The sequence below is a fragment of the Crotalus tigris genome, unplaced genomic scaffold, assembly GCF_016545835.1.
Source record: "Crotalus tigris isolate CLP2741 ecotype Arizona unplaced genomic scaffold, ASM1654583v1 scf7180000018420.1175843, whole genome shotgun sequence".
Taxonomy (NCBI): domain Eukaryota; kingdom Metazoa; phylum Chordata; class Lepidosauria; order Squamata; family Viperidae; genus Crotalus; species Crotalus tigris.
Window position 1 is genome coordinate 827,771 of NW_024096994.1, and position 13,087 is coordinate 840,857.

The 13,087-nt window shown below is 37.9% G+C and overlaps 1 protein-coding gene across 2 annotated transcripts in view; it reads left to right on the forward strand.

Moving 5' to 3' along the window:
• Nucleotides 1–1,668: 1,668 nt before the first annotated feature.
• TTC27 (tetratricopeptide repeat domain 27) overlaps nt 1,669–13,087 on the forward strand; it is an 89,888-nt gene continuing 78,469 nt past the window's right edge. The window contains exons 1-5 of one of the 2 annotated variants that reach the window (XR_005557784.1): nt 1,669–2,492; nt 4,367–4,547; nt 6,602–6,731; nt 9,044–9,184; nt 9,802–9,904. Coding sequence is in view for 1 of the 2 variants with exons in the window: in XM_039352346.1 (XP_039208280.1) it covers nt 2,402–2,492; nt 4,367–4,547; nt 6,602–6,731; nt 9,044–9,184; nt 9,802–9,904 (646 nt within the window). In the remaining variant the exon portion in view is untranslated. The remainder of the gene's footprint in view (nt 2,493–4,366; nt 4,548–6,601; nt 6,732–9,043; nt 9,185–9,801; nt 9,905–13,087) is intronic. The other variant, XM_039352346.1, reaches the window with a different exon arrangement.

A 13,087-nucleotide genomic window follows, 5' to 3' on the forward strand; every position in this document is an offset into this window, starting at 1 on the left:
AATATGAAAATTTTTGTTCAGAATTAATTCTTTCATCTGTGATCTCTGAGAAATCGTAAATATATGGCCAGTTGACTGAAAAAAGCAAATACTTCTATTTTCAAAAACGGGAGGAAACCCCCAAATCCAGGTAATTCAAGCTGGTTAGCTTCATTTTACTATCACTTGTCTTAAAGCAAATTATTAAGCAGTCCATTTTTGAGTATTAAAAAAAGAATGTAATGCCTGGCAAGAGCCAGTATCAAAAATAAATTATGGCAAACTAATATGAACTCTTATAACAGAATGAATATTTAACTGACCATCAGAATGCAGTAGACTAGCGTGACACAGCATACCCTTGTTTTCAGCAAAATATTCAACAAAGTCTCCCATGAGATCTTAGTAAAGAAGACAATAAAAAGTGGGCTGCATTATGCTACCATTAAGGGCATTGTGCCCAGTGTGCGTACAACTTCATGTCAAGGTGAAGAGTAGCATCAAATAAGACTTCTTTCAAGGACATATGCTGTTCAACATTCATAAATTGTTTGGATGAGGGTTAGAAAATATGATTATCAACTCTACAGATCAGAGAAAGAGAGGAAGATGCTGGCAAATAACCACAGAGAACATTATCAAGATTCAGGAGGATATTTACATTTTGGTAAGAAAATTAAAATCAAAAGATTGGGGTCAGAGGAATTGCACTGGGCAGCAGTACATGTGAAAACAATCTGGTGCCTTAGTGGATCATGAGCCAAAAACGTAGTGCAGCTACTGACAATGCAAATTTAAATCTTTGATTGCATCAACAAAAGTATGTCAAGACCAGAAATTATAATTCCCCTCTATTCAATGTTAGATTGCATTCAGGATATTGTGTCCAGTTTTGTTTAGGAAGGACATTGACAAATGACAGTATATCCAGCAGTCAATGTGATAAGGGTCCTGAAACAAACAAACAAAAATTGAGGAATAGTTGAAGGTATATAGGGTGTGTTTAGTCTGAAAAGGAGGAGACTATGGGGAGATATGATCACTTCTGAAGAATCTAAAAGGCTAACATATAGAGGATGGGGCAGAATTGTTCAGAGTTGTTCCAGAAGATAAGAAATAATGAGCTTAAAGAACAAGAAGGTAGGTTTTGGCTGGACCTCAGAAAAAAAGTTAATGGTAAGCGCTGTTCAATAATGAAAGAGAAGGGAAGAGATCGATTTTTATTTTTATTTTGGTGCTTAAACAGAGGTTGGATACTCACCTGTAAGAGGATAGTGTAGCAATAATTTCTCACTGGGCAGTAATTGGAACAAATGATCTCCATGATCCCTTCCAAATCTTACATGTTATAATTCCATTATTTATTTTTATCCCACCTTTATTATTTTTATAAATACTATACTCCTTTCTCCTCCCATTTATCTCACAACAGCCATGAGGTGGGTTGGGCTGAGAGAGAGTAACTGGCTTTCATAGGTAAAGGGGAACTCACCGTCTCCTGTTTCCTAGTCTTGATGCCTTAATCACTGGACCAAACTGGGTCTCATTGAGAGGCTTGAGAAAAATAATCCAGAATAGGTGAACACATTTCATTCCCTTAAGCATAAAATATAACTCAGTTGCTTCAGGTTTTGTGTGTATGGGAGGACTTTCCCACTGATATTAGCAAGAGTCACTGGACAGTATGATGGCTGGCATATATATACATTTATTAAACAAACCCACTGGAGCCCTTCTCTTGAACTGAAGACAGTTCCCGTAATTGTACACATTCAGACATACTGTACTACTGAGTTATCAGTAGCTGATACTTTTGGGTATCACATATTTCTGTTAGAAAAACAATACAGCAGAGCACTTGGGATAGATTATACAGTATTACGTTACAGCTGCTGATTTTAGCTATATTTTTAGAACGACAACCGTTTCTCAACAAACAAGAGAGGCTGGCCCTCAATGCAGCGGAAACAAGCTCCAATGTATTCCTTAGGGGGACGCAAATACCCCAAGCAGAATACCCTGTCAAGCGCGATCTGAAAGAGAAATAGCACCGCAGGGCACGAATCGCCGGTCTTAAAGAGACAACGCTGCTCCAGAGCAGGGCGCCCCGCTTCCTGGGAGTCCATAGTCCCCGGGAGGTCAGGCGGCCTTTCTTTCGGAGGAAACACGCCCGAGCCAGTCCGCCAAAAGTGGTGCCAAGCTCGCAAGCCGGCCCTGAAAGCTCTTCCGCCAGGACTGTGTGTCCGCTCGGGATTGCTACGCAGGTGCCTCCTTCTCCCAGGGAGCTTAGCGCGGCGTGGAATGGCGGCTCCCAGCAGCCGCTATCCGCACATGGGTTTTTGCCTCGCGTAGGGAAAAGCAGGCGTTTTCTCTCCTCCTCCCCTCCCCAGCCGCCCCCTTTCCAGGCGTCGCATACGAGAACATGCGGGCGTTGGAGCGGGTGTTACTGAGGGGCTTCCCCAGCGCGGCGGAATCCCCGCGGTGGAAACAGAGCGAGGCGGCTTCGGCGGCAGGTAAGCCAGGTCGGGCGCCTTCCTTGCTGCTCGCGCTGCCTGCTTGCTTGCCGCGGTGGCTCTCAGCAGCTTCCCTGGATTTGGACAGAAGGGAAGAAGGGAGGGCGGGCCTTTCTTCTTCCCATTCCTACTCACCCCCCTTTTCCTCTTTCCCTAATACCTCTTTGGGTTTCGATGCAGCGGGCAGAGAAAACATTCCTGCCGAAGAAAGATGTTTCTGTGGTCAGCTAATCCTTCGGGAAAACTAATCCCCCTGAAAGTTGGGAAGGTTTACTGAGGTAGAACGGGGATGGGGATAGGTGCCGGACAGGTAAGGATCTGATTTTGCGACTCTAGCTACGGTAGGCAGACACTCTGCTCATTTCACAGACTGATGTTTTCTTTGCAGTATACTGTATACTAGAGGCCATTCCATTCCAGTATATGTTGGAAAGATACATATAAAGAAAAATAGACATATATACTATTCCACTACACACTGGAGGCTATTCCATTCCAGTATATGTTGGAAAGATATATATATATATATATATATATATATATATATATATATATATATAATATATATATATATATATATATATATACTTATATTCTATTCCAGTGTATGTATGTATATATATATATATATATATATGTTTTCTGAGGTTTTCGCGGGTATTTGTATATAGGTCTTTGGTTGTTCGGGTTTTCTCCCGCGTAAAATTGGAAGTGTCTTGGCCAAGACACTTCCAATTTTACGCGGGAGAAAACCCGAACAACCAAAGACCTATATATCTATATATATATATATATATATATAATATATATATATATATAGAGAGAGAGAGAGAGAGAGAGAGAGAGAGAGAGAGAGAGAGAGAGAGAGAGAGAGAGAGAGAGAGAGAGACTTATATTCTATTCCAGTACAGTATATATTGGAAAGATATATGTAAAAAGAAAAATAGAAATATATTCTATTCCATTATATACTAGAAGCTGTTCCATCCAAGGCCAAGCCGATCAGGGTGGGTACCACTTTCTCTTTTCCTTTCCTCCTCCCATAAAGAAGACAGACAATTCATGTGCCAAAGCTTCAGTGACTAATATAATTGTCATGTTGAGGTTTCTAAACACAGATAACACCCTTTTTTTGCTGCACTTATTAAGTACATAATAATGCCTTTTGACTTTGCATTTAACGTTTCTCTTCCTCTTACTGATTCTGTGATATCAATCCAAACTTTCTTGATTCTTCCTGAGTGAAACAAGTGTATTCATTTCAGTTCTAATAGATCATAAACTCTCTTTGGTTGGACACCATGTACTGATGGGATTGGAGTTGTCATATTTAGAGTGGCCAATTTACAGTACCCTTTGCTTCTGTACCAACTCTGAAGACAATAATTGGATCTCAGGGTGCATTTCTAATGTATTTTTGCTTCCATAGTGTACACTTTCTCATCTATACTTTTTCCAGAGCTCTAGTATTGGCAGATCTATATGATTATTGTGTTTGATTATATGATTATTGGTTATATTGAAGATTTTCCTCTCTACTTTATGGGGGGGGGGCTGAAATAATGCAACTTGAAAAAAAACATTAAATTAATTGCAAAAATATTTAAGAACAAATGAGATGATGTAAGATTCATTAGACTCCTTTATATTTATGGATGCTCTTGGTTATCCACTACTTTCTTTTTGGTTTAGTACTTATTCAGTAAATATGGGATAAAATTTAAATATGACTAGTTTTATAATAGAGTTGATAGGAATGGACATTTTTGAGAACTGTATACAATTTTTTTTTCCTGTTGGGAAATGTCCAAATCTCAGATAACCATGTAAAATGCAGGACACATATAAGTCACTCTAATTACTTTAATTTTTAGAAAGTGGATCATTATTGCAGTTGTTGTTGGAAGGGAACTATGAGTCCATCTTTCTAAGTAAAGCAATCCAGAATGTTTTCACCGTATCTTCAGGAAAAGAGAACACCATTGACAGCTACTTGGAAAAGCAAATACAAGCTTACCTGGATTGTTCTTCAGCAGACATTGATTCTATTGAAAGGTAAATTGTTTTGGAAAGAGAATAATACTTTGCTTGCATCAACCACAACACATTCCCCCAAAGCCCAAATTCAAATGATCTCACAAACTATTCAGTGTGTGTCTATGGATGTTCTCAATCATCCAGTCGTAGTTGTCCCAAAAGTGCTTTTCCAAAAGCAACTGGACTGTCTTGGTTTCTTTCCTTCTTCAGAACTGAAGAAGCTTCTTGGATGAGAAGTGAAACATTTTCAAGGAAAAAAACTAAGTCCAGTTTCCTTTTGGAAAAGCACCTATGGGACATTCAGAATGTATATTGTAAGTATTGTGGTGTTCAATGTTGTTTTTTTATTGGTTTCAGCTATAATGTGGGAATAGCTTATTCCATCCCTGTTGTTACTATAGTGATGAAAAATATAATATTCCAAGGAGTTAGCTTCATGGGATGAATTAGGACAAGCACTTTTATGATTTACCATAACAGAAAATTGTGTTTGCTTTATCTGCTCAAAGTAGGCTTCCTATCTTGCTTTTTCCTTTGTTCTTCTATTTAGTACCCTGAGTTTCAGGAGAAATTTTGAAAAGAGATATACTACTCCATGTTCATATCTTCACATTTGACTGGAAACTATACTTGCAAACTTTAGTAATGTGGGGTTTCTGAGTTTTGTGCCTTTTCAGTTACTATATCCATTTCTTAGTATTTGCCCAGACTGTAGTACATGTAATTAAAATACCATTGAATAAACAAACATTCCTTGTTTATAATTCTTAATATTGTATGTTCAATTTATGGTTTGGGCTTGATATTTCATCTGTAACATTACTGAAAGAATGAAGATGCATTTCCCTTTAGCTTCATTCTGCTGTTTTTCAGTCGGCCATTCTTGTACATTCAAGCCTCTTTCTCACCAAAACAAAAATTCACCTCAAAGATAGATGTTTTGCCTGGCTTCATACATGACATCAAGACATAATTTATTTAATCATGGTTTATTAAATGTCTCATAATATGTTTCACAGTAAATCAAAACTAAGTGTGATTTAAATTTAGCTTGTCAAATTAGTATTTGGTGGTTTAATGATTTGAATGAATTGTAGAAATTATAGTAACTTGAGATATTAATCTTATGTCTGAAAGGACCTTAAGGGAGACTTAGATATGAGGTGTGGTCTTCACACATTTTTAAGGATTCCTCTTATGCCTTACCTAGTTGCAAAATATTTTAATTTAATTCACCATTCTGATTTAGTAGTTCTTGGTCGATTACCACAAAGAAAGGCATATGAAAATATTGCCAATTCTGAAATCCTAAATTCATAATTTTCATAATAGGTTGTAGTCTAATGGGATACATGCACAGAGTTAGGATTCCTCTAAAATTCCAAATATAATAAATATTATAGCAGTGCAATGATTGCAAACTTATTGACGCATCTAATCCCACCTTCCAGCTTAACCTCCTCCTCTTCTACATTAATTAGTGAAAGACAGACTTCAATTTCCTTGATATAGCCAAAATAATTGTTGGCTTTTCTAGTACTTCTGAAATTTTAGGAAATTGTATTCTTTGTAATTAATCAATTGTATCCATGGAGACCTGAATGGAGGCCAGAAGAGATGTCACCTCAAGCCATCAGGAGACTTAAAATGAAACCATGTTAAAGAGGAACATTGACGTTGCTTGTGGTAAGCTGGTTGGGAAAGACACAAATGAAGATCACATGACCCATGGACACTGCAACCTTCACAAATACATGCCAGTTGCTAAGCACCCAAATATTGACCATGTGATTATAGGATGTTGTAACAGCTATAAATGGAAGTACCAGTTGTAAGTCACTTTTCCATTGCCATTGTAACTTCAAATGGTCGCTAAATGAATGGTTATAAATTGAGGACTACCTGTATTAACTCAGACAGACTTTCTGCTCTTAGTCATTCACCATTTTTTTTTATTTTATCAACATCTTCTAAAATGTTCTATGTAAGCTAGAGGTTGGTTATTAAAGAATGACAGATTCCTGTTCTGTATTCATTTATATATAAACACAACATGTTTATGTGTATTGCAGACAAAGTGTGGTGTTCCTCCTTGGTGTAGGGAGCTTACAGCTGTTTGCACAGAGCAACTGGACTGGACCTCCTACTGACTTAGAACCTCAAGATTTTCTTCTACCTGAAATATTGCAACAATATAATGAGGTACTTTTCTCCACCTTCAATAGTTGGGCGACTGAAAAATATTCCTTTTAGTACTAGAGAAATGGCAAATCTGAAATCAGCTGGATTTGTCCCAGTATGAAACTTGTGAACCCTTTCTGTTATTCTGAAAACTTTTCCATTTATATAGTATAGTATAGTATAGTATAGTATAGTATAGTATAGTATAGTATAGTATAGTATAGTATAGTAATAGATATTCTGCAGTTAATGTTTTATATACCTTTCTCATTTATTTCAGATTTTAAACATATATATGTTGCTAAAAAAGGAAAAAATCATAAACATAAATTATTATTGTACACTGTATAGATTGATCTTTGGTCTTTACAGTACATTCCCCTATGGTTGTATTTGAAGGTTTACTTGTTAAACAACATCACAATTCATTTATTATAATTCCTATGTGCACTATTAATTGTTAGTGGTATGTAGGACAGTCTTCTCATTTGTATTGGTTGACCAGATAATTTGGATTGGATCCAGTGATGTTCTGCTGGTGGGACAGGGGCTTCTTCTGGGTGAATTCTCTGGATCTACCGGTACTTAGCTTTGAATTGTTTCAGAATATGCAGTTGAAGGTTTAGTCATTTTTTAGCTGAACAATCCTTCATTGTTATTATTTGACATTGTTTCTTGCTCTTAATTAAAGCTATGCCTGTACGTTACCCCACCATCCAAAATTTAAATTAGGTGAACAGTCATTGCTGGTGAATTGGATTCTCTTTCTCTGTGAAATCTGTCCTAGAAGGGCAGAGGAGATTGTTGTTGTGCAAGGGGAAGTTAAGTGACTTTGGATATAGCCAGAGTTAGGTTACTCAGAGTAGGCTATGCAAAGCATTTGCAAGGATGCTTTACAAAGTGCCCATTTTCAATGCATTTTAACAATCCTCTCTGGAAAGTGTGGCCCAGCTGTTCTGAGGTCTCTCCCAGTTGTTTCTTTAATCCTGTTCAAACATAGACTATTTTGGTGAAAGTATTATTATTTATCATGTATGTATATGTGCAGACTCTAATAATTAAAGACTGTGAAGCAGCCGTGCTGAGCCTTTCAGAGAATGTGGCTCCCCTCCTATTTGAGCCTTTCCCCCAGTGCCAGAGTGGCAGAGATGGCAATAAAACTGCAATCTTGGGACAAGTGTGGGTGGAGACATCCTTTGCACTTCTATAGCCACTAGCCAACTGAATATAGCAGCAAAACAAATAAAGATGTTTTCCCTTCGGAAGGAGTGGTTGGTCCAAAAGACAATGTCATGGTTCCAATAGATGAGACCAAACAAATCAGAACTCCGAAGCTGGCTTTCTGACAGAATGCTCAACCCCCCCAATTCGACAGGTAGAAATGACCTTGGCTCCCACAGGGCAGAGAATTGTTTAGACCAGCAGAAAACCTCCACTTCCCCCTCCTGTTCTTGTGGCAACCTAGAATGAGCAAGATGGCTTCAGCCAGGTTCGTTGTAGAGTTGCCAGGCAGGAAAAGAAGTGCAGAGGCCCAGAATGACAAAAGCACAACATAAAAAAAGGGGACAAGAGGTCTACACGCTGGCCATTAACAGAAAAAGAAGAAATCTCAGACGGGACCTAAGACAGAACAAGGTCAAGAAAGAAACATTGGTGCATAATAGTAATAGTATGGAGCACAGTAATACAATAATAGTAATTGAATAGTAATAATATAGAATATAGTAATTATAGTAATAGTAATCATCATAATAGTGTACTAATATGAAGCACTCACATATCACTGGTGAGTTGCAGACGGATGCTGCATCTGTGCTCCCATCTGTTCCAAAGGATCTCTTTGAAACTGAATTCAGTGCACTACATGGAGTCCTCAACATGCTGGGTCACTTAACAACTGTTCAAATTTACGATAGTCACTCCCCAAAAGCGACTTACAACCCAGTTTTGAAGTTACGACAGCCGCACATACCTCCCCCCGCACAGTAGCATGATTACATTTTGGGTGCTTGACAACTGGATCCCCTTTATGGATGTTTGCAGTATCTTGTGGTCACGCGACTGCGATTTGCATTCTGTTTTGCTGATTTCCAGTGCTTACTTCTGATTTCTGGCAAACAATGTCCACTGGGGAAAATGAACACCAGCTACAAAAAATGTAAAAAAATAATCAGATCTGGTTGTGTGATACCATGATTTACAACTATAATTTCAGTTTCAATTGCCATCCTAAGTTGAAGGCTACCCACACATACAGCCACTAAACTATGGTGTGTCTTCTAAAATAGTGTGAAGCTGCCTAATATGACTTTCTTTCTTTTTACTGTTTCCAGACCAGTGCATTGTCAACTTCTATCTTAGAGATGCTGGTTCTAGATGGTGAATCAATATACAGCTTGGCCACCCACCCTATCTTGTTGATGCTGGCTAGAGTCATCCTTGTGAATTCCAGAAATAAGCTTGAAGCTATTCAGGTAAAGAAAAACAAGATTGAATAATTGTTCTTCTTTCCAGATGAAGAACTATTAAAAAGTGAGGGAATACCCATGTTTTTCAGGATACACTTCTTTGAGATGATATTTTATTCTCTCACAGTCATAGGAAACTAATGCAAGTACATAAATGCCAAATAATGTTTTAAATGTTGGAAGGTCCTTTGAATTTGGTTAATCCATTTACCTTTCCAGCTCACTTTATCATCTCTCAGATCCTGGTGAGCCCCTTGTGAGCTTTTCTGAGTTCTCCCTGGGCTGTGACTAAACTTGGCATTTTCAGACAAAAAAGCAAATGCTCTGCCCTTGAGTTGCGCGTCATTATTTATTGATTGGATTTATATTCCACCTTTTTGTTCAAGAATTGCTCAAGGGAGTTAATGTAAAAATACAAAGATACAAATTAAAACAAAAGGTAAGAGCTATTCAAATGGCAAATACTAAAAAAAAAAAACCCATATTCAATCTATACTACAGGTGCCAGGATCTTTTTTTCAGATCTTATTGTTAACCACTGTTTGACCGCCATGTACATGAATTGAAACCAAATAGAAATAAGTGGATCTGATGTTTGAAAATATATTTTTTCTCACTTTTAGACATTGCCCTGGTGGACCCTACGATGTATTAATCTCCACCAGCAGCTGCTAGAAGAAAAGTCACCTGAACTCTTTGCTGTTGCCCAGGCCTGTATACAACAAGGTATAATTAACATTGACATTAACTATTAGTGGAGATTCATTCTTAGTTTATAGGGATCAAATTGCTACCCCGACGGCTCTTACCTTATTTTTTAGGATTCTCTTTAATCTGAGAAAATCCTAGGAGCGAATGATTTTCAATGCATTTTGTGTCTGACTTAGAAAATCCGTATTCAGAGGGTCATCTTGTTTAAAACCATGCTCCCTGGCTATTCTTAGAAGTGGATGAGACTAATGAACTATAATCAGTTCTGTCCATGGATTGTCTAGCACAGGGATAGGCAACCTTGGCTCTTTTATGACTCATGGACATCAACTCCCAGAATTCCTGAGCCAGCCTGGCTGGCTCAGGAATTCTGGGAGTTGAAGTCCATGAGTCATAAAAGAGCCAAGGTTGCCTACCCCTGATTAGCATATCATCTGAAGTAGGGACTTTGGCTTCTTCCAGTTAGAGCAAGCTGAAGAAAAACATCATAGTGCTTTCCTACATGTCATAGTGTAGCAGTGGAAAGTCAGTAGCCCTCCAGATGTTGTGGAACTTAACATGTTAATATTGAGAGATGCTGGTGGTTCAGCAATATTAGGAGGATTTCTTTACATTCCTGATCAGCAGCTTTAAAGGACTATTGATTATGTTTGTGGAAATTTGCCTTTTGATATTGTTTCTTGGGGGATGTATTTTTAGCATGAATGGCGAGGGAGTCTTTTTTTCTTCGTTCTGTTTTTGTGGGGAGAAAGTAGCATTTGCAGGGTTTTTTTGTGAGGTGTGTGTGTTTCTGTGTGTGTGAGAGACAGTGTGTATGTAATTGTGTAAGGAGCCGTGATAGCCAATGGTTAGAATGCAATATAGGTAGTCCTTGACTTATGACTACAATTGATCCCAAAATTTCAGTTGCTAAATGAAACATTTGTTACATGAGTTTTGCCCCATTTTACAACCTTTCTTGCCACAGTTGTTAAGTGAATCATTGTAGTTATTAATCAATGACCTGGTTGTTAAGTGACTTTGGTTTCCCCATTGACCTTGCTTGTCGAAAGGTTACAAAAGGGGATTACGTAACCCCAAGACACAGCAGCTGTCATAAATATGAGCCAGTTGCCAAGCATCTAAATTTTGATCATGTGATCACAGGGATGCTGTGATGATTGTAAGTGAAAAACGGTCATAAATCCTTTTTTTAGTGCAGTTGTAACATCGAATGGTCACTAAGCGAACTATTATAAGTCCTTGAACTTATAATAGCTTATATAGAGCTTACAAGCTTACAGAATTAGCAGGCTAACTCTGCCCACTGCCAGGAGTTCAATCCTGACCAGCTCAGGGTTAACTCAGCCTTTCATCCTTCTGAGGTTGGTAAAATGAGGACCCAGATTGTTGGGGGAATAGGCTGACTCTGTAAACCACTTAGAGAGGGCTGTAAAGCACTGTGAAGCGGTATATAAGTCAAAGTGCTATTGCTATTATCTCTGTGTCATTAATGACTCCTGGCAATTGCCTGGATTGGTTCCTGCAGTTTTCTTGACAAGGCTTTTTGGAAGTGGTTTGTCATCACCACCTTCTCAGGGCTGAGAGACAGGCACTGGTCCAGCTGTGTTTGTGCTTAAGGTGGGAATAAAATCCTTATCCCCCAGTTTCTAGCCTGATGCCTTAACCACTACCCCACACTGGCTCTCAGTTTCTTGTAGTGTGTATCTATTTCATTATTTCTTTAAAAAAAAAACATTTTGGGTAGCATTGATAAGATTTTTGGCAGAATAATTTGGAGCAGTATTTGGTGCAACATGCTTTGTCTCTATGATGTTGAGTTTTTATGTAAAGAGTATATGTCTCTTTCTCAGCAATATCATTTCCCAATTTATGGAATTAGAAATGGTTGTGCTGTGTGTGGGACTAAATGTGCAATTTCGTAGTTGGAAACTTAATTCTCACCATTTCCTTAAGGATGAAAAGTTTGGTGGGGGAGAAAAGCAAGAAGAACTCATGTTGATTTTCAGTAGTTTTATTTTTAGCTGTATTTTCTTTGCTGTTCTGACTTGGGAAGAACATCCAGACAAACTAGAAATAAGCCAGAGATCTGCCCCTGGACATAAAAGCATGTTTAAAACAAATTGAGATTTATGAACTCAAGTGCAAAAGAAAAAAAAATTAAAGATATGTTTTGAGGTTCAACTAATCCCCTGTTAAACTGATGAAATCCTGGATTAGCATTCTGTGTAAACCAGGTCTGTTTTGTATCAAATAAGTAATATAATAAGGCTGTGCAGTGCTCCAGTTTCAAAGGGAAAAAACCTGGTTTAGAATATGTATATGTGCAAATATTGCACCTCCTTAAATAAATGGCTTCTCCACCGTGATCTTACAGGAAGATACAAATCCATTAAGCAATGACTGGCAGGTACAACAGGCAAGCTTATGTGCACTCTGAATCTCTGAAATTTGATCCCTGAATAATTATCCCGCTACCTTTCCTTAGGCTTAAAAGTGCTGTAAGATCAATTCAAAGGTCTATCTCCTATTATACTGACTGAGAAGAAAATAGTAACATAGCAAAAGTGATCCCATTTTGATTTATCCCAACTCAGTAAAGGCTAGCATTTACAACAGAATGTTCAAGATTGGATTTTGGTAATTCTTAAACAATTGTTAAAAGACTCTTTGTGGCCTTATTATATGGGTGGAAAATATATTCTCCTTGTGTTCTGCTTGCACAATGATAAACTTTAGAAATTGGCTTTCTTAAAAAACAAGATGCTGCTACTTGAGATAATGTACCGTTTACTAGTTTATTTCTTTTCTTCCAAATAACATTAATCTTGATTTAAAATAAGATGTAGTAATGCTGACTAATGCTTCTATGAAGGCAAATTAGGTTTGCAAGCTACTACATTATACTTTAGACAAAGATTTCTCATATTTAAAAGTGTATTATATCATATTATATACATAAACATCCAGTTTTTGTGCTCTGTCTGTCTCTGTCTCTCTGTCTCTGTCTCTCTATTCTCTCTCACCTCTCTCTGTCTCTCGTCTCTCTCTGTCTCTCTCTCTCTCTCTGTCCCTCTCTCTCTCTGTCTCTCTCTTTCTCTCGTCTCTCTCTCTCTCTCTCTCTGAATCTCTGTCTCTATCTCTCTCGTCTCTCTCTGTCTCTCTTTTTATCTCTCTCCCCCCCTCTCTCGTCTCACT